The sequence below is a fragment of the Eschrichtius robustus genome, chromosome 19 (assembly GCF_028021215.1).
Source record: "Eschrichtius robustus isolate mEscRob2 chromosome 19, mEscRob2.pri, whole genome shotgun sequence".
NCBI classification, from domain to species: Eukaryota; Metazoa; Chordata; class Mammalia; order Artiodactyla; family Eschrichtiidae; genus Eschrichtius; species Eschrichtius robustus.
Genome location: NC_090842.1, coordinates 4,863,361 through 4,881,046, shown reverse-complemented (window position 1 = coordinate 4,881,046; position 17,686 = coordinate 4,863,361). Strand labels below are relative to the sequence as shown.

General features: G+C 50.2%; 1 protein-coding gene across 1 annotated transcript in view; it reads right to left on the bottom strand.

Moving 5' to 3' along the window:
* Positions 1–15,804: 15,804 nt before the first annotated feature.
* COTL1 (coactosin like F-actin binding protein 1) overlaps positions 15,805–17,686 on the bottom strand; it is a 43,321-nt gene continuing 41,439 nt past the window's right edge. The window contains exon 4 of the mRNA XM_068528387.1: positions 15,805–17,065. Within this exon, the coding sequence (XP_068384488.1) occupies positions 16,955–17,065 (111 nt within the window). The 3' untranslated portion in view covers positions 15,805–16,954. The remainder of the gene's footprint in view (positions 17,066–17,686) is intronic.

The window sequence follows — 17,686 nt, the reverse complement described above, 5'->3', positions numbered from 1 at the left end:
CACAGACCATCTCAATCATCCCCGGTTTTTATGTCACAAAAGCCTCCTCAGCACAAGGTGTAGAAAAGTTTCCCACATTCCCTCCTCAGTCCTTGTCACACTGCTGGTATTTTAGGGCGAAGACAGTAACCCCGTTTACTGAGCGTTCACTGTGGCCCAGGTGCCCTCCTAGGTGCTGGGAAGGGAGAAGTGAAGGAGCAGATGGTCCAAGCCTGGACCCACTGGGTGCCACGTGGCACCCGCCACCCTTCCAGTCAAGATCACCAAAAATGTCTCCAGACATTGCCCAGCATCTACTAGGGGGGCAAAGTCACTTGTGGTTGAGAATCCCCGGTCTGACCTCAAGTCAAGGGCACGAAAACAAGGTGAAATAAGGTGGAACAATGTGAAACAAGGTCATAGAACTGTAGGCATCTTCTTAAACCCCCTAAGCGATTTATCCATGTAGCTAGGGTTCCAGATAGATATGCATACAGACACAGATACATATAAAGTAGAAATACAGATATGGAAACAGCTATAGATGCAGATGGACATATAGATGCCGACATGGATGCAGAGATAGATCTGTTCTGGCGTAGGTGGTGATTAGCGCTCTGAAAAAAAGTAAGTAAGGCCCAGGGCCTAGAGAAGGATGCAGGGTGCTGTTTTAAAACAGGGGTCAGGGCGGGCCTCTCTGATAGGTGACAATGGGCAGAGAGCTGTGTGAATGAGGGATCCAGCACAGGAATGTCAGGGTAAGCAAGCTTCAGGCACAGGGAGGGGAGGGAGTCGTGCAAAGGCCCTGAGGCTCACTGTGCCACAAAAGCATGAAGCACAGTGAGAAGGCTAGTGTGCCTGGACCAGAGGTGGTGATGCAGGGGCAAGTAGTGAGGTTGGTGAGACATTGGGGTCCCAGTCACATTTGGCCTTGGTGCTGTTGTAACCACTTTGGGTTTTGCTCTGTGTGAACGGGGACCTATACCGGATCTGAGCAGGGGAGGGACGTGATCTGACTTAGATCTTGAAAACCAGGCAAAAAGGGGAGTCAGGAGACTGTGGCCATGGTCCACGCGAAGGATTGTGGCAGCTTGGACCACCCCCGTCTGTTAGGCTTGAGAAGCCGGTGGAATATCCAACCTGGACTATAAAAGACCATAGGATGGATGGTTCTGTAGGGGATGGGGAAGGAGAGGGGGAGGGAGGGACAAAAGGAAAAAGAGAGAGGGAAGGAAGGAGGTAGAGGGGGAGCAAGGGAGGGAGAGAAAGATATCAGGGTGCACTTTTGAGCCAGCAGACTTGGGTTGAAATGCCAGCTCCAACACTTCCTAGCTCTGTGACCTTAGGCAAGTAGCTTGACCTCTCTGAGCCTCAGGTTCCACATCTGTAAAATGGCTTAATAGTATTGCATTCCGCCTAGATGACAATGAGGTAGGCTTGTCACAGAGTAGGCCCTCAATTAAAAGGGTCTTCCTTCAAGGGAGGGCTTCTTGCTCCCCTCCCCCGACCCACCCCGCCAATTTCTCCTCTGAGCACAGAGGTTTTAGTGGTGGGCTCCGCAGGAAGCCCAGAGCTAATGCCTTCCCACATGGAAATGAAACCTGAGATCTTAAGTGACAGCAGACCTTGGGGCCTAATGGCTATTGTCAAGAGCAGCTTTTTTTTTTTTTGCCACACGGCTTGTGGGATCTCAGTTCCCTGGCCAGGAACTGAACCCGGGCCCGGCCGTGAAAGCGCTGAATCCTAACCACTCGACCAGCAGGGAGCTCCCAAGAAGAGCCTTTTAGAGAAACTTGCAAGCAGGAGCCAGGTTCTCAGGTCCCTGGGAGCTTGTTAAAGGCAGCATTCCCTGCCCTCACCCCCAGCACCCCGCCCTGCTTCCTGACAGCTGGTGTGGCCCCTGCCAGCTCCCGAAGCCTGGCCTGGGGCTGAGGTTTTCTTTCTTGCAGCCCAATAACAGCCGCAGCTCCTAATGCTTTCTCAGCACAATTCACCAGCCTGGGCAGGTTAGAGCTGCCCCCCACATGTGCTCAGAAACCCACCGCACACCCCCGCCGGACATCTCCCTGTCACACGGGGTGGGGTGCTTGGCCCTGGCCCCGGAAAGCGACACCACGGGTCTGCTGCTCTGCAAACGCTAGGCAGCGCTATGGAAACGGCCACAGTCACACGGGCAGCTGGAGAGAACGTTCCAGAATCTTTAAAGGGCCTAGCAGGAGGGAGCGGGGCCTGGAGACTAGCCGGGGGCGTCTGCCTGGGGCTTTTCAAGCTTCTGGCAACCTGGGACCTGCTGTCCCCACACCTTCTTTTGGCAAAGGAGCCGCCTGTGGGGAGAGATGGCTCCAGGCCTCCCCCCCCACCCCCGCTTCCCCCCGGGTTGTCCAGAACACCGAGAGCTTGCTCTCTAAGTAACATGCCAATCCCTTTTATGTAAGTATCCAGATCTGGGCTTCTTTTGAAAATCAGAAGATCTGGGAACACGCAGCCACCATAGTGTGGGTGAGGGTGGTCTCTTTACCAGGGCATGGCCTCGCCCCGTGGCCGCAGTCCCCACCTCTCCCTGCTGTCTCCCTGGCACTCAGCCTCCTTCCCTGTCCCCTGTCCCCTGCCCCCGGAAGGCCAGAGGAGGGCATGAAGGGGGCGGGGAGCAGGATAGGAGGCAGGAGGCTTTCCCAGTTGGAATCAACAGACCTCGGACAAGTAAGGGAGGAAGGACATGAAGGTCTCCATCTGGGAGGTTGTTGATGCCGCGATGGGGGTTGACAGAGATGGGGAATGCAGGGAGGAACGGGAGGGCGAGGATGTGTCCAACTGAAACACACAAGCCTGAGCTCAAGGAGGAGACGGTGCATTATCCTGCTGTCAAAGCAGTTTGGAAAAAAAACACCCCTATTTGCATATCCAACTGGCAAAAAAGTAGAAAGGTTAATAATAAGACAGAAAGAAGGGACTTCCCTGATGGTCCAGTGGTTAAGACGTCGCCTTCCAATGCAGGGAGCTTGGGTTGGATCCCTGGTAGGGGAGCTAAGATCCCACATGACTCACGGCCAAAAAACTAAAACATAAAAAAACAGAAGCAATATTGTACCAAACTCAATAAAGACTTTAAAAATGGTCCACATCAAAAAATCTTTAAAAAAAAAAAAAAAAAAAAAGAGAAAAGATTAGTGGCTGCCAGGGGGTGGGCATGGAGATAGGGGGCAACTGCTTAAGGGGTATGAGGTGCCCTTAGGGGGTGATGGAAAGTTCTGGAACTACGTAGTGGTGACGGTTGCACAGTGTTGTGAATATAATGCCAATGAATCACTGACTTTAAAATGGTTAAAATGGGGGCTTCCCTGGTGGCGCAGTGGCTAAGAATCTGCCTGCCAATGCAGGGGACACGGGTTCGAGCCCTGGTCTGGGAAGATCCCACATGCCGCGGGGCAACTAGGCCCGTGAGCCACAGCTACTGAGCCCGCGTGCCACAACTACTGAAGCCTGTGTGCCTAGAGCCTGTGCTCCGCAACAGGAGAGGCCACTGCAATGAGAAGCCTGCGCGCAGCAACGAAGACCCAACGCAGCCAAAAATTTAAAATAAATAACTAAATAAATTTTAAAATAAAATAAAATGGTTAAAATGGGACTTCCCTGGTGGCGCAGTGGATGAGACTCCACACACCCAATGCAGGGGGCCTGGGTTCGATCCCTGGTCAGGCAACTAGATCCCACATGCGTGCCGCAACCAAGGAGCTGGCAAGCCACAACTAAAGAGCCTGCAAGCCGCAACTTAGACCTGGTGCAACCAAATAAATACATAAATAAATTCTCACAAAATGTTTAAAAAAATAAAATGGTTAAAATGGTAGATGTTATGTTGTGTGCATTTTACCATAATAAAAAAGATGGCTAATAGCCAGTGATGGTGATGAGGTGGGGACACGGGGCAGAGTGTCAATTGACACAGGGCTTCAGGAGGGCAGTTTGGTGGTTCATGTCATAATCTAAATGCTTCACCCAAAAATCTTTTAGAAACTCTGTGACATAAATATGCATGTGCAAGAGGTTCGAGACAGAGGTGTTAATTAAAAACGAACAAACACACAAAAGCTGGAAACAGCCTAAATGTCACATTCGTTTTCTGTTGTGTTAACAAATTACCCCCAACTTGGCAACTGAAAATGAGACCCCTCTAACCCCCTGCCCACCTAGGATTTCCCGATTCTGTAGGTTAGAAGTCCCGGCACAACTGGGCTGGGTTCTCTGCTCAAGGTATCAAGGCCAAAATCAAGATGTCAGCAAGCTGTGGCCTCACCTGCAGATCATGGTCCTCTTACAAGCACATTCTGGTTGGTGGCAGAATTCATTTCCCCGCGGCTTTATAACTGAGGCCCCCTTTTCTTGCTGTCAGCCAGGAGTGGCTCTCCAGTCCTGGGGACCTCTCTCAGGCCCTTCCACGTGACCCCCACCCCTCAGCAGTGGAGAATCCCCCCACCAGAAAGAACCCATCCCTTTTAAGAGCTCACCTGATTAGGTCAGGCCCACCGAGGATAACCTCCCTTTCTTAAAATCTGCAGTGCCGTGAACCCCCCCTAGTCACAGGAGTGACACCCCATCATATTTGTAAGTTCCTCCCACACTCAAGGGGAGGCATATATTTAAGGGGGGGTCACTGGGAGTCATCATAGAATTCTGCCAACCACAGTGTCCATCAATAGGGGACTAGCTCAGTAAACCACTGTACCTCTGTGACCTCAAAAACTGAAGAGAATTTAAATAAAATGAAAGCTATCTATATGCACCGGCGGGGAACATCTTCCTTGATGCACTGTTAAAGTAGCACATTGCAAAACTATATATACTCTCTCTCCACATGTATGTAAAATTTCTCATATACGTGCAATTTTACATATATAATTTTATTTTATCAAAAAAATAATATCTATGCATGCCTGTACATGTGTGTGTGTTTGTACAAGTACAAAGAAAAGTCTGGAAGAATACAGATGATTGAGGTACTCACCATTTATAGTTTGGTCTGTATTCTTCCAGACTTTTTATTTTATATACTTCTGTATTATTTAGAATTAGTTACACTGAGTATCTATTACTTTTGTCGTTTAGAAAGATTAAAACATTAATAAGAAAAAGCTCATCGGGACTTCCCTGGTGGTGCAGTGGTTAAGAATCCACCTGCCAATGCAGGGGACACGGGTTCGAGCCCTGGTCCGGGAAGATCCCACATGCCGCGGAGCAACTAAGCCCGTGTGCCACAACTACTGAGCCTGTGCTCTAGAGCCCGCGAGCCACAACTGAAGCCCGTGTGCCTAGAGCCCTTGCTCCGCAACAAGAGAAGCCACGGCAATGAGAAACCCACGCACCACACTGAAGAGTAGCCCCTGCTCGCCACAACTAGAGAAAGCCTGCGTGCAGCAACAAAGAACCAACACAGCCAAAAATAAAGAAAGAAAAATAAATTTATTTTTTAAAAAAAGAAAGAAAGAAAAAGCTCATGACTTAGTCACTAGTTGAATCATTACATTTTGAGGCACATAAAGGGAAACTGGTCTGGCCCTCACCCCACCCCCGCAGGCTTTTATGACATGATGATGCTGGGAGTAATTTTCAAGCCAGACTCATTATTTTTAATTTTGAAATATTCCTTAGTGACTCTCGAACTTACTCATTGCTAAGGGAAAGCTCCCAGCAATCAGAGTAGTGAGAACTTAGAGCCACCACACCCCTGTACAATGTACTCGAGAGGGGTCCAAGTGCCTCCGGGCAGGCAGGCTGCAGTCTGAAGTAGGTTGTCTACACCAGAGGTAAGCAGCTACCCCTGAGACCTGACTCAGGCTTAGAGTCAGACCCAGTTGCTGATGGAAGGGCAGGGCAGGCACACACACCAGGAGGCCAGCAGGGATGGGGTATGGGGTGGGAGGTTGCGGGGGAGCGGCATGAGTCAGGCTCCATGAAGAAAGCAGAAACAATTCTAAGTATTTCCGGCAGAAAACAGTTTAGTACAAAGCACTAGGCGCTTACAAAACTGAGGGCTGGCTGGAGGAGCAGCCCCAGGCCCAGCTGCTGTAATGACCCCCAGACGTTGCAGAACTGACCCACCAGGGGAGCTGCCACAATCAGGAGGGCTGAGAATCAGAAAGCTGCCAGGGGGACTGTTGAGTGAGGAACACATCTTCAGAGCTGCAGTCCAGGGGTGAGAGAGCCCCCACTGCTGCCCTGCACCTGCCTCCAGACACCCCTAAACCTGGAGACTGGACACCAGCGTCCCCACGACCTTGATGGCCAAGAAAAAACAGACCGCATAGAGACAGCTTCATCTCCTTCCCACCTTCCAAATCTCCTGTGAACGCATTTAATTGGCACAACCAAACTCATACCCAGAACCTGAGCTCCAAGAGAATTTGGGGAATGGGTTTTTAACTTTTCAAAGGAGTTAGAATGAACATTGAGTAGCCAGGGTCATTACCCAAGAGACACAATACATGACACGAGTTCAAGGACCCTGACGGGGGTCTGGGAGATAGGGCAGAGTCCAACTCCAAGGCCCAACAACACACTCACAAGGCAGCAAGGAGAGCCTTGGATGGCCCCCGTGATTATTGTTGATATCAAAATTTTAATGGCCATTCTGTATCGAGTGGTTGTCATTATTAGCCAAGCACTGTGCTGAACGCTCCATGCCTAGCCATGTATCAGATATTTTGCCGCAACCTTATAAGATGGGGACTGTCGTTATTATTAAAAAGGTAATGAAACTGAGGCTCAGAGGGGTTTTATAACTTGCCCAAGGTCACACAGCAAGTGAACGGCAGAGTCAGGATTAGAACCCATTTACTTAACCACAATATGACATCAGCTACCACAATTCATCTTTGATTTTCTTTTTAAATAAGAAAACAAGTCTGTGCTTCCTAAATGCAGTTTGTTTGCAAGACAACTGTTCCAAAATATGGGATGCATGGGGAGGTAAATAATGAAAGGAATCCTTTGTGGGGGAGGAACTGGAATCTATAGGACTAAATGGTACCTATGCTCCTTTCAAAGCTAACATTCTGTTCTAAAAGCACACCTACTTCTCCCCATTAAAAAGCCACTGTACCTATAGCCATGCTGGAAGTAACTCCCACTGGGTCGGGGCCGGGGTCGGGGGGGAGGGAGGGACACTGCTTCTTGGAGGATGCTGTGATCATCCCTGAAGCAATCTACAACACAGTCCCTGAGTTGCTATAGCAACTCCCCATCTGGGTTATTTAAATGAAATAAAAGAAGCATCTTCTGTCTCTAGGCTATTGTGGCTTTGAAAAGTGATTCATTCATTCATTCAATAAATTTTTAAAAGTGTCATCCAGGAGTGGCAAATTCAAACGCTTATAGGATCAGACTGTTGACAGAAAGGAGTTCGTGTAAAAGGATGGCCAGGGGTTTAACCAGAGAGGTGAAGACTGCAGGGCCCTGGAGAGTGCACACACACCCGCATCTGTAAGAGCAGCTGTCTCAGTCCCAGGCTCTCCCCGCTCTGCTGGAATGTAATCCCAGTGTTATTAGATCTTTGGATTTGTCAGAAGTTGAGAGCTGGGTTTTTATGTGAAATCTTTCCATTTTTAAATGGTGGCAACGAATTCACGATTTGGGGTGGGGCTTCTGAGTACTGTTGTGCAGGTCGTACACTGCACAACTCTGGAGTCACTAGTCTCATGTAAGTTCGGGGCAAACTGTGCAGCTATGTATGTGCAATCCCATCACATCAAGGGGCCATATCTGGCTTATGGGTCACCAGCTTGCCAACTGCAACTCTCTAAACATCCAGTCATAGAGGTAGGGCTAAATTAATGACTGTCCAACTATCCAGTATAAGTCATAAAAAATGATGACTATAGTAGTATTCACCGACCTGAAAGAGTGTTCACCACATATTGATGAGTAGGAAGGGCAAGTTACAAAAACATGAACAGAGTACAATCTCCATTTTTGAAAATAAAAATGTATTTGCTGCTTTAGAAAATCTGGAAAGATATACCCCCAATTGGGGCAAGACTTCTATCTGAGAGGTAGAGTATCAGATCATTTTTATCTTTATCTTCTTTTGTTGGCCATGCCTTGCATCATGTGAGATCTTAGTTCCCCGACCAGGGATCGAACCTGCGCCTCCTGCACTGGAAACACGGAGTCCCAAACCACCGGACCACCAGGGAATTCCCTATCTTTATCTTCTTTATCTCTGCTTTCTAAATACTTTTATGATGGCAAGTAATACTTATACAGTGAAAAAATGTAGCAAAAGGGTGGAAAGTAGGGCTGTGGTCAGAAACAGGGGTTCCCAAACTCAAACATGCACCAGCATTGGCCTGAGGGCGTGTTTAAATGCACAACCCCCCAGCCCGCCCCCAGAGTCTGTGATTCAATAGGCCATTGACTGGGCTTGAAGGGTCTGCCTTTCACCCGTTCCCAGGTGACGCTAATGCAGTGCCTGGACCACAAACACCAAGAACCAGGGGGAAAATGCATTACTAGGCTCTACCCCCTGAAAAGACCTTCTTATCAGGGTAGTTAAGAATCACTCAGTAAACTTGCTAAAAATGCAGATTCTGGGATGATCCCCAAAGACAGTGACTCACTGGGTCTGGGTTGGGGCCCAGGAATCTGCGTCTTAGCAAATATGCCAGGTGATTTTGCTGTGGGTGCCTGGGGACATGCTTTGAGAAGCACGGGCACCTCTTTGTACTGCCAGCTCATTTAGGTGGTATCCATTTACTGAGTATTCAGTGGGTTCCTACTGTATGCCAGGCACTGTGCCAGGAACTGGACAGATGCATAAGCCATACCCCTGCCCTCCAGGTGTGACCCTGGAGGCAGAGCCAGAAGCAGCGAGCACCCGGTAGAAGGTTTCTGCTGAGGCTGATGAGACGGGGTGCAGGGATACAGGACGTGGGGGCCTGGGCAATGGGTGCCCCGGGTCTTGAGGGAGGCAGCCTGGAGGAGGGCGCTGGGAGCATCTGGGGACTTTCTTCCTCGTGATCGTTCAGACCAACAATTTGTTCTTAACAGCAACCAGCCTCACTTCTGTCGGAGTTTGAATCTTCTAACTCAAAACATGTGCTGTTGGGGCACATGAAAAGATGCTCAACATCACTAATTATCAGAGAAATGCAAATCAGCACTACAACGAGGTACCACCTCACACCGCTCAGAATGGCCATCATCAAAAAGTCTACAAACAATAAATGCTGGAGAGGGTGTGGAGAGAAGGGAACCCTCCCGCACTGTTGGTGGGAATGTAAGTTGGTGCAGCCACTATGGAGAACAGTATGGAGGTTCCTTAAAAAACTAAAAACAGAACTACCATATGATCCAGCAATCCCACTCCTGGGCATGTACCCAGACAAAACTATAATTCAAAAAGAGTCATGCACCCCTATGTTCATAGCAGCACTGCTCACAATAGCCAAGACATGGAAACAACTTAAATGTCTATCCACAGGTAAATGAATAAGGAAGATGTGGTACATATATATACAGTGGAATATTACTCAGCCATAAAAAAGAAAATAACGCCATTTGCAGCAACATGGATGGACCTAGAGATTATCATACTAAGTGAAGTCAGTCAGAAAGACAAGTATCATATGATATCACTTATGTGTGGAATCTAAAATGACACCCATGAACTTATCTACGAAACAGACTCACAGACATAGAGAACAGACTTGTGGTTGCCAAGGGGGAGAGGGATCAGGGAGGGATGATTGGGAGTTTGGCGTTAGCAGATGCAAACTATTATACAGAGAACGGATAAACAACAAGGTCCTACTGTATGGCACAGGGAACTATATTCAATATCCTGTGAGAAACCATAATGGAAAAGAAGATGAAAAAGAATGTATCAATATATATATGTATAACTGAGTCACTTTGCTGTACAGCAGAAATTAACACAACATTGTAAACCAACTACACTTCAATTAAAAAAAAAAAAAAAAAACAAACTCATGCTGTTGGGCAGCACCAGGTTGTCCGTTCTGGGCGGGGCCTCTGTGAGAACACTCACCGCTGTTCCCTTTGCTTCCCCGGCCTCTTCCATCCGTTCTACTTCAGACAAAGTCACCTGTCTAGGTGAGCCCTCTGTCATTCCTCTCTGCCGTTGCTGGGTACGCTACGCAAATTCTTTTGTTTTTAAAAATTCTTGAAACTTCCATATTCCAAACAGACAGGAAAACAGAAAATCATCTGACAAATTCCCACCTGCCCATGACTCAGATGCTTCCATTTTATAGATTTCCTTCAGCTCTGTTACAAATAAATGAACCAAACAGACACAGCTGGAGTCTCACTCCGACCCTCCCTTTCCCTCCTGCCCTCCCTCCCCACGACTCACCCCTCACGGCATTTGATGTATTTTTGCTCGTGCGTATATACGCACAACCAGTAGGTCATGTTATTTTGTCTGAAAATTTAGCTCTGGTGTTACCATTCTCTACCCTCATCGTTTGGCAAGTTGCCCTTTACAACTTTACACCCACCTTTATGCTTTGGGACTTATCAGAAGAACGAGTTTGTCTTGCCCTTGCACACCATCCATGGCTCTGCATGTCGTCCTCGGCAGTGACATCAGACACAGCTCTGCTGGGGATGCGGCCAGGGCATGTTGATGTCTGCGCTACTTCTCTTGGCTTTACCAGAAATAACCCGTGGCAGTCTGTTGGCCCTCAGTTCAAAGGGGCCTCTTTTCTCCCTTATCCCCCAGCTGCAGGGCAGCTCCCCCAAACCAGGGATGGTGATGGGCTCCCCGCTCCAGATCCCAGGCACAGGCAGACAGAACAGGGTGGATCCCGAGGGGACCTGCAAGTCTCCACAGGCCGAGTCCTCCGCAGAGCCCCAGACTCACTGGCGTGGCTCTTGGCCTCAGGGCCAATCTGCCCCTTCCCGCCCCCCCCCCCCAGAGGGAACCAAGGTCCCCCAGTCACGCCAGCCCTGGGGCACACTCCAGCCTCGGCAGCAACCTCCCTAATGGTATCTTAAGGATCTTCCAGAGACAATGATAAGGGAGAAGCAATCAGGATAAGGGTTTGAGCCCCCAGAGGTGGAGAAGCCGGACAGGGGCATGAGACAAGGGGACAGGTAGACAGGTACATGAGGTACGTCCCGGCCCTCGGGCAGAGCCAGCTCCCGGCGGGTGGAAGCCAGGAAGCCCTTGGAGCCTCTGCCTGGTTGAGCACCGACCAAGTCTGACCCCAATCTAGGCAGGTTTGGGTTCTGTGTGGAGCTCGGAGAGGGGGACAGAGCCCCACCTGCTCCAGGGGAGCCCCACTCATGGATTGTTTACTGAGCACCTACTATGCGTAAGGCCCTGGAGACATGGTCCCTGCCCTTGAGAGGTTCACAGTTAGTAAATAAAAGAGGGAAGTTTCCGGACTCTCCTGTAACGAATGACCACAACTGGGGGCTTAAAACAATAGAAATTTATCCTCTCACCGTTCTGGAGGCCGGAAGTCTGAAAACAAGGTGTTGGCAGAGCCGGGCTCCCTCCAGATGTTAGAAGCTCTGCGGGTTCAGGGGGTCCCTCCTGCCTCTTCCGGCTCCTGGGGGCTCCGGGCACCCTTGGCTTGTGGCCGCCTCGCTCCAGTCTCTGCCTCTGTCTTCACACGACCTCCTCCCCTGTATCTGCCTCAAGCTTCCCTCTGCTTTCTCTTATAAGGGACACCTGTCATCGGATTCAAGGCCCACCCTAAATCCAGGATGGTCTCACCTGGAGATCCTTAACTAATTACATCTACAACGACCCTATTTCCAAATAAGGTCCCAGGCAGAGGTTCCGGGGCACAGACGTATCTTTGGGGGACCATCATCCAACCGACCACACAGGGCGTGGGGGAACCTTCTTGAAGAAGCAGGTCAGAGCAGAAACCAGTCTCTCTCTAGAGGGAGGGAACGGGGCCTTCAGGAAAGTGAAGGAAGGAAGGATGCCGGATCGGGTGTCCAAGGAGGAAGTGGACAGAGTCCTGAGCAGAGAGACAAACAGGGCCCCTGCCCCCCGCCATCCCGGTGGTAAGTTTAAACTTGATCACAGGGCAGTGAGGTGCTCCTAGGGGGGGTTTAGCCAAGGGCCGGGATGGAGCTGCAGGTGGGGAGTGAAATTCTCTGTTAATTTCAGGATGAGTTTTTCTGATGGGCAAGAAAAGCCATCAGGAGAAGGAAACTGAGGTGCAGCCCACCTGGCCGGCCACCTCCGGCCTGACTCGACCTGAGTGCAGAGCTGCCTCCGGTCTGTTAATGAGTCACCTCCTCACACAGCTGACCTTTTTAGGTCCTTGTTTTCACCTCTCTTCTGTGACTCACTAAGATACGGGGAACAGGAAGCAGCAGGGAGATGAGGAGGACAACCCACCCTCACCAGGACGGCACCTGGGGCTGAGCCCCGCTTCCCAGCCTCAGATAGCCCCCCGGAGAGCAAACGTCCATGGGGAGGCTGGGCCTCGCCAGGGGGATCAATCAGCCCCTCCACCCCAGCCCCGCCCCAGAGGGCACAGAAACGCTGGCTGCAGTTATTGGCTGGTTTCCATGTAGATCTCCTCTGCCCCACACCGACCCCTGTGCAAGTCCCCTGAGCCTGGGGCACCCCATGCCCCAAACAGTGCCTGGTCACAGAAGGTGTGGTGCTTGATTTTATATATATATATTTTGGCCGCAGGGCATGCAGGATCTTAGTTCCCTGACTAGGGATCCATCCCAGGCCCCCTGCAGTGGAAGCGCAGAATCTTAACCACTGGACCACCCGGAAAGTCCCCAGGCGTGGTGCTTTAAAAAGGTCACAGGTCTTGGCACTCCTCCTTTTGAGAGGTGGGGTCAGTGTTCCCTCCCCTTGAATGTGGAGGGGCTCACGACTGCTTCCCCCAGGAGAGTTCAGGGGAAATGCTGCCATGTGACTCTGGAGAGATAGTCAGAAAAGGCCATGCAGCCTCGCCCTGGTCTTCTGGGATGCTCATGCTGGGGGAAGCCGGCCACCATGTAAGCCCACAGCCCTTAAAGAAGATGTGGTCCACGTGTACAATGGAATACTCCTCAGCCATAAAAAGAATGAAATAATGCCATTTGCAGCAATGTGGATGGATCTAGAGATTATCATACTAAGTGAAGTAAGTCAGACAAAGAAAGACAAACACCATATGATATCACTTATATGTGGAATCTAATATATGACACAAATGAACTTATCTATGAAACAGAAACAGAGTCGCACACAGACAGAGAACAGACTGGAGGTTATCAAGGGGGAGGGGGGTGGGGGAGGGATGGATTGGGAGTTTGGGATTAGCAGATGCAAACTATTACATAGAGAATGGATACACAACAAGGTCCTTTTGTAGAGCACAGGGAACTATATTCAATATCCTGTGATAAACCATAATGGAAAAGAATATGAAAAAGAATGTTCATAGCAGCACTGCTCACAATAGCCAAGACATGGAAACAACTTAAATGTCTATCCACAGGTAAATGAATAAGGAAGATGTGGTACATATATATACAGTGGAATATTACTCAGCCATAAAAAAGAAAATAACGCCATTTGCAGCAACATGGATGGACCTAGAGATTATCATACTAAGTGAAGTCCGTCAGAAAGACAAGTATCATATGATATCACTTATATGTGGAATCTAAAATGACACCCATGAACTTATCTACGAAACAGACTCACAGACATAGAGAACAGACTTGTGGTTGCCAAGGGGGAGAGGGATCAGGGAGGGATGATTGGGAGTTTGGGATTAGCAGATGCAAACTATTACATAGAGAATGGATACACAACAAGGTCCTTTTGTAGAGCACAGGGAACTATATTCAATATCCTGTGATAAACCATAATGGAAAAGAATATGAAAAAGAATGTATGTATGACTGAATCACTTTGCTGTACAGTAGAAATTAACACAACATTGTAAATCTACTATACGTCAATCAAATACATTAAAAAAAAAAAAAAAAAAAAGGAAGGCCACAGCCTGATACCACGGTGGCAGGACAAGCTGAGTGCTCTGATACACAGCCCAGCAACAGCTGCCGGCCACGTTCAGCCTGGGCATCCAGCCCAGTCAATCCGACCGCAGCCAAAGGAGAGACCCTGCTAGTAAGAATCGCCCAGCTGAGCCCTTCCTAAATTCTGGTTCTACAAAATCAAGGGCAAAACATGGTGGTTGTTTTACACCCTTCAGTTTGGGATAACCTGGAACGGCTGCTGAATGCCCAACGCGTCAAGTAATTCAGAGCATCTGTGAGCAAGGAGTACCCAGAGCTCCGCCCCAACCCCTGCCAGGCCCTGATGGAGGCCAATCCGGGGCGTCCAGGCCCTGGGCAGCGTCGGAAGTAGGTGGAGGCAGCTCCAGGCAACGTGACCAGACACCTGCTGGATGCTAGTTACAGGGGATAAAGAGATAAAGGCAAAGTCTCTCTGCCCTTGAAGACCTCGAGATCCCATCAGGCACCCTCTGAAATCCCAGCCAAGGCCGGAGCTTCAGCTTTCAATTAAAGCCAAGCTCCTTGACACACAAACCCAGCTCCACCCTCTTTGTTCTTCCCCTGGGCAAACATCCCCACGGAGCCTTTGCCCCTCCACCCCTTTGCCTGCTTCCCTCCTCTCCTGCAGTCCTCAGGTGTCACCTCCTCAGGGAAGCCCTCCCTTGCCCCCAACCAGGCCCAGTCCCTTTGTGATTTACTCTCACAGAACCTGGCTTTTCTTCCCGAAGGGGTTTATCTACATGTGTAATTATCCCAAGTTCTCTGACCACAGCTAAAAGCCCATAGGCCGGGAAGCCAGAGACCTACTTTGGCTCCCTCTACTCTAGGTTTAGGGAAAAACTGGGGCACCCAGAGCTCTCAAGACCTACTGGCAGGCCGGAAGGGATGAGGGCTGAGCCCTGCTGGATACCCTCAAAATCCTCACTGTTCCTTAAGGAGTTCGCGGATGAGAGAAGTGAGGCCCAGGGAGGTTAGCTAACTTGCCCAAAGCCACACAGCTGTGAGCAGAGGGGCATGGCTGGGGCTGGGCCTTGGGCGACCTCCAGCCTTGCCCACATCTTGCAGGATTCCTTCCTGCTCTGATTTCGGTTTCTGCCCTCTCCACGCACCCTCCCCTCCCCACTCCCAGCTTCTCCAAACCCGGTTGTGCATCTGAAACTCCTCTGGCCTGATTCTGCATTCCCACTGGGGCCGGCATGCTGGAAATCCCGTTTTGAAGCTCTAGGACAACCTCATAAAGGAAGTCACAGCCCAGCTGAGGAGGACGCTTTCTCCCAGCTTTTCCTGAACACACAGAGAGGAGGCTTCTGACCACACAAGACACATCACAATCCTGCCATCTCCTCTCTCTCTCCAATCCAGGGCCTTTCCACTCCCCTCACGAGCTACAGCACCGGGGCCACTGGGAGACCCAGGTTCGAATCCCAGCTCTGCCACCTTCCAGCTGGGTGGCCTCAGGTGAATCACTGAGACTCTCTGAGCCTCAGTTTCCATAAAATGGGGATGCCAACAGCACCTATTTCTATCTTTTTTTTTTTTTGCCACACTGTGAGGCTTGTGGGATCTTAGTTCCCCGACCAGGGATCGAACCTTGCTCCCTGCATTGGGAGCTCGGAGTCTTAACCATTGGATTGCCAGGGAAGTCCCCAACAGCACCTATCTCTTACGGTTATTGCTAAAAATTAAACAAGCTATGGAATAAGAATACGCCCAGCCCCCAATAGCTCCGTGAATGCCGATTAAATCTGAATACGACAAACGCCTCCGTTTTTCCAGTAAAGTGAGAAGCTTTATAAGACCAATCAGACAGCCTCGTTTTTTGAAAAACAAAAAACCCATTTATTTCTGTAAACCGTTTTGAGTGCGGATGCTATTCAAGACCCCAACACAGCACAGACGTCCCCCAACGAAATGAGCAAGGAAAAGAGAAAAAGAATGCTACCAAACGTGCTCACGAAGAAGCAAGCCAATCTCATCTTTCTCTGAAAAAAAGAAAACCCTTTTGCCGGTGTGGTGCCACCAAGGATTAAAACCACAGACTTTCTGGTCCCGAGAGGGCGGGGCTCCTGCTGTACACGCTCTGTCCCCTGCTGTCCGTGCCGTCGGGCAGAGGACCGACTGGACCTCAGTTCCCATCCCGCACCCCGGGCCTCTCTCCCTAATGTCCTCATCACCTGGGAGCCTGGGAAGTGAACCCTGAAAGACTCCTCCTGTTGAATCTGGACTTAGACCTTTGTCCCCACTCCACGCCATCGTGAGATTTTTGATCAAGAGGGTGGGAACGGGCCACTTCAGACCGGTGGCAAAGCCAGGCAACTTTTAAGGCAAAATTTCTCTCTTCTCTTTCGGTCTGAGTCAGCCCTGCACGTCTCACCACAGAGCACCATCTCTGATGAGCCTGGAGCTTAGGCAACTCGGGATGGGGGGGTGGGGACTCTGGAGCGACTCTTGGGGGTGTGAGCCTGGCCAGCGGGACACGTGTGCTTGTGGAGGGCGCCGTCGAGGGCACAGCTGCCTCCTCAGCGGGAAGCAGGCAGGCGCCGAGGAAAACCAGGATAGCAGCCGTGGCCCAGGCGCCACAAGCAACACGAGGTTGGTGGGTGAGGCCGGGCAGGCTGCTTGTGCGTCAGTGAAATACCAGGAAAGGGTCACCATGGGAGGCACCTCCGATCTGATGATGTGCGTGACCTCGGCATCAAAATGATTTTTCTTTAGAACAAGAAAGAGGGGGGGGGAAAGAAAGAAAAAAAGAGAAAAGAAAGATGTTCCATGAGCTTCGTGGGCTAGGACATGGCAGGTGCACAAGGGAAGCGGGGAGGGGAGCTGGGTTTCGGACGGGGTGGTGGGCGCTGCCTCTCTTGGCGTCTCCTCTCCCTGGTGGGCTGGTGGGCTGGTAGCTGAGGCCGTGGTCCCCTCCCCCGGGGAGCAGGCAGATGACTTTGGCAAGGGGCGGGGTGCGCGGGGGTTACTCCGTCTGGGCGTCGTAATTGGCTCCCCCCGCCTTCTTGAGCTCGCTCTTGATGAAGTCGTCCTCCAGCTCTTTCCGATCACTAATCACAAACTCTTTGGCGAAATTCTGCCGGAACAAAACAGAACACAGAGTTCCCGTTAAAAAGGAGGGGACGGGATCTGAGCATTGCTCAGGCAACACATCAGGAAGTCTTGGCACCTAAAACACTAAGAAATGATCAAAATGAAAATCTGGTGGCAGGGGAAAAAAAACAAACCAAAAAAAAAAAAAAAAAAAAAACGTGACCAGAGATCAGGAAATGGGTGAAATCGAGATACTGTGCAGTTCCGAGACCACGGGGATGGGCCAAGGTCAGGTCTGGGTTCGGATTCTGGCTCTGTCATTCTCTGGCTGTGTGGCCTTGGGCAAGTTCTTTCAACTCTCTGTGTCTCAGTTTCCTCATCTGTGAAAACCCATCTTCTCAGGAGAATAATAGAAGAGGAGATTGGAAAGGTAGGCAGGTCGGCTGGTAAATGTTTAATAACAGGCTCTCTCAAAAGAGGGGTGGTGGTGGGGTGATTTGTAGCTTTTACCCGTTTCCATGGTGTAAATATTCACGTGATATCTGATTACAGGCTATCAACAGGGGACCAGTACGTGGAGCTGGGAAGAGACACATGACTGGCTGTCACCAGCAGGTACAAGGTAGCTTCAAGCGCCCCTGTCATAGTGATGCAGGGCCTCTGG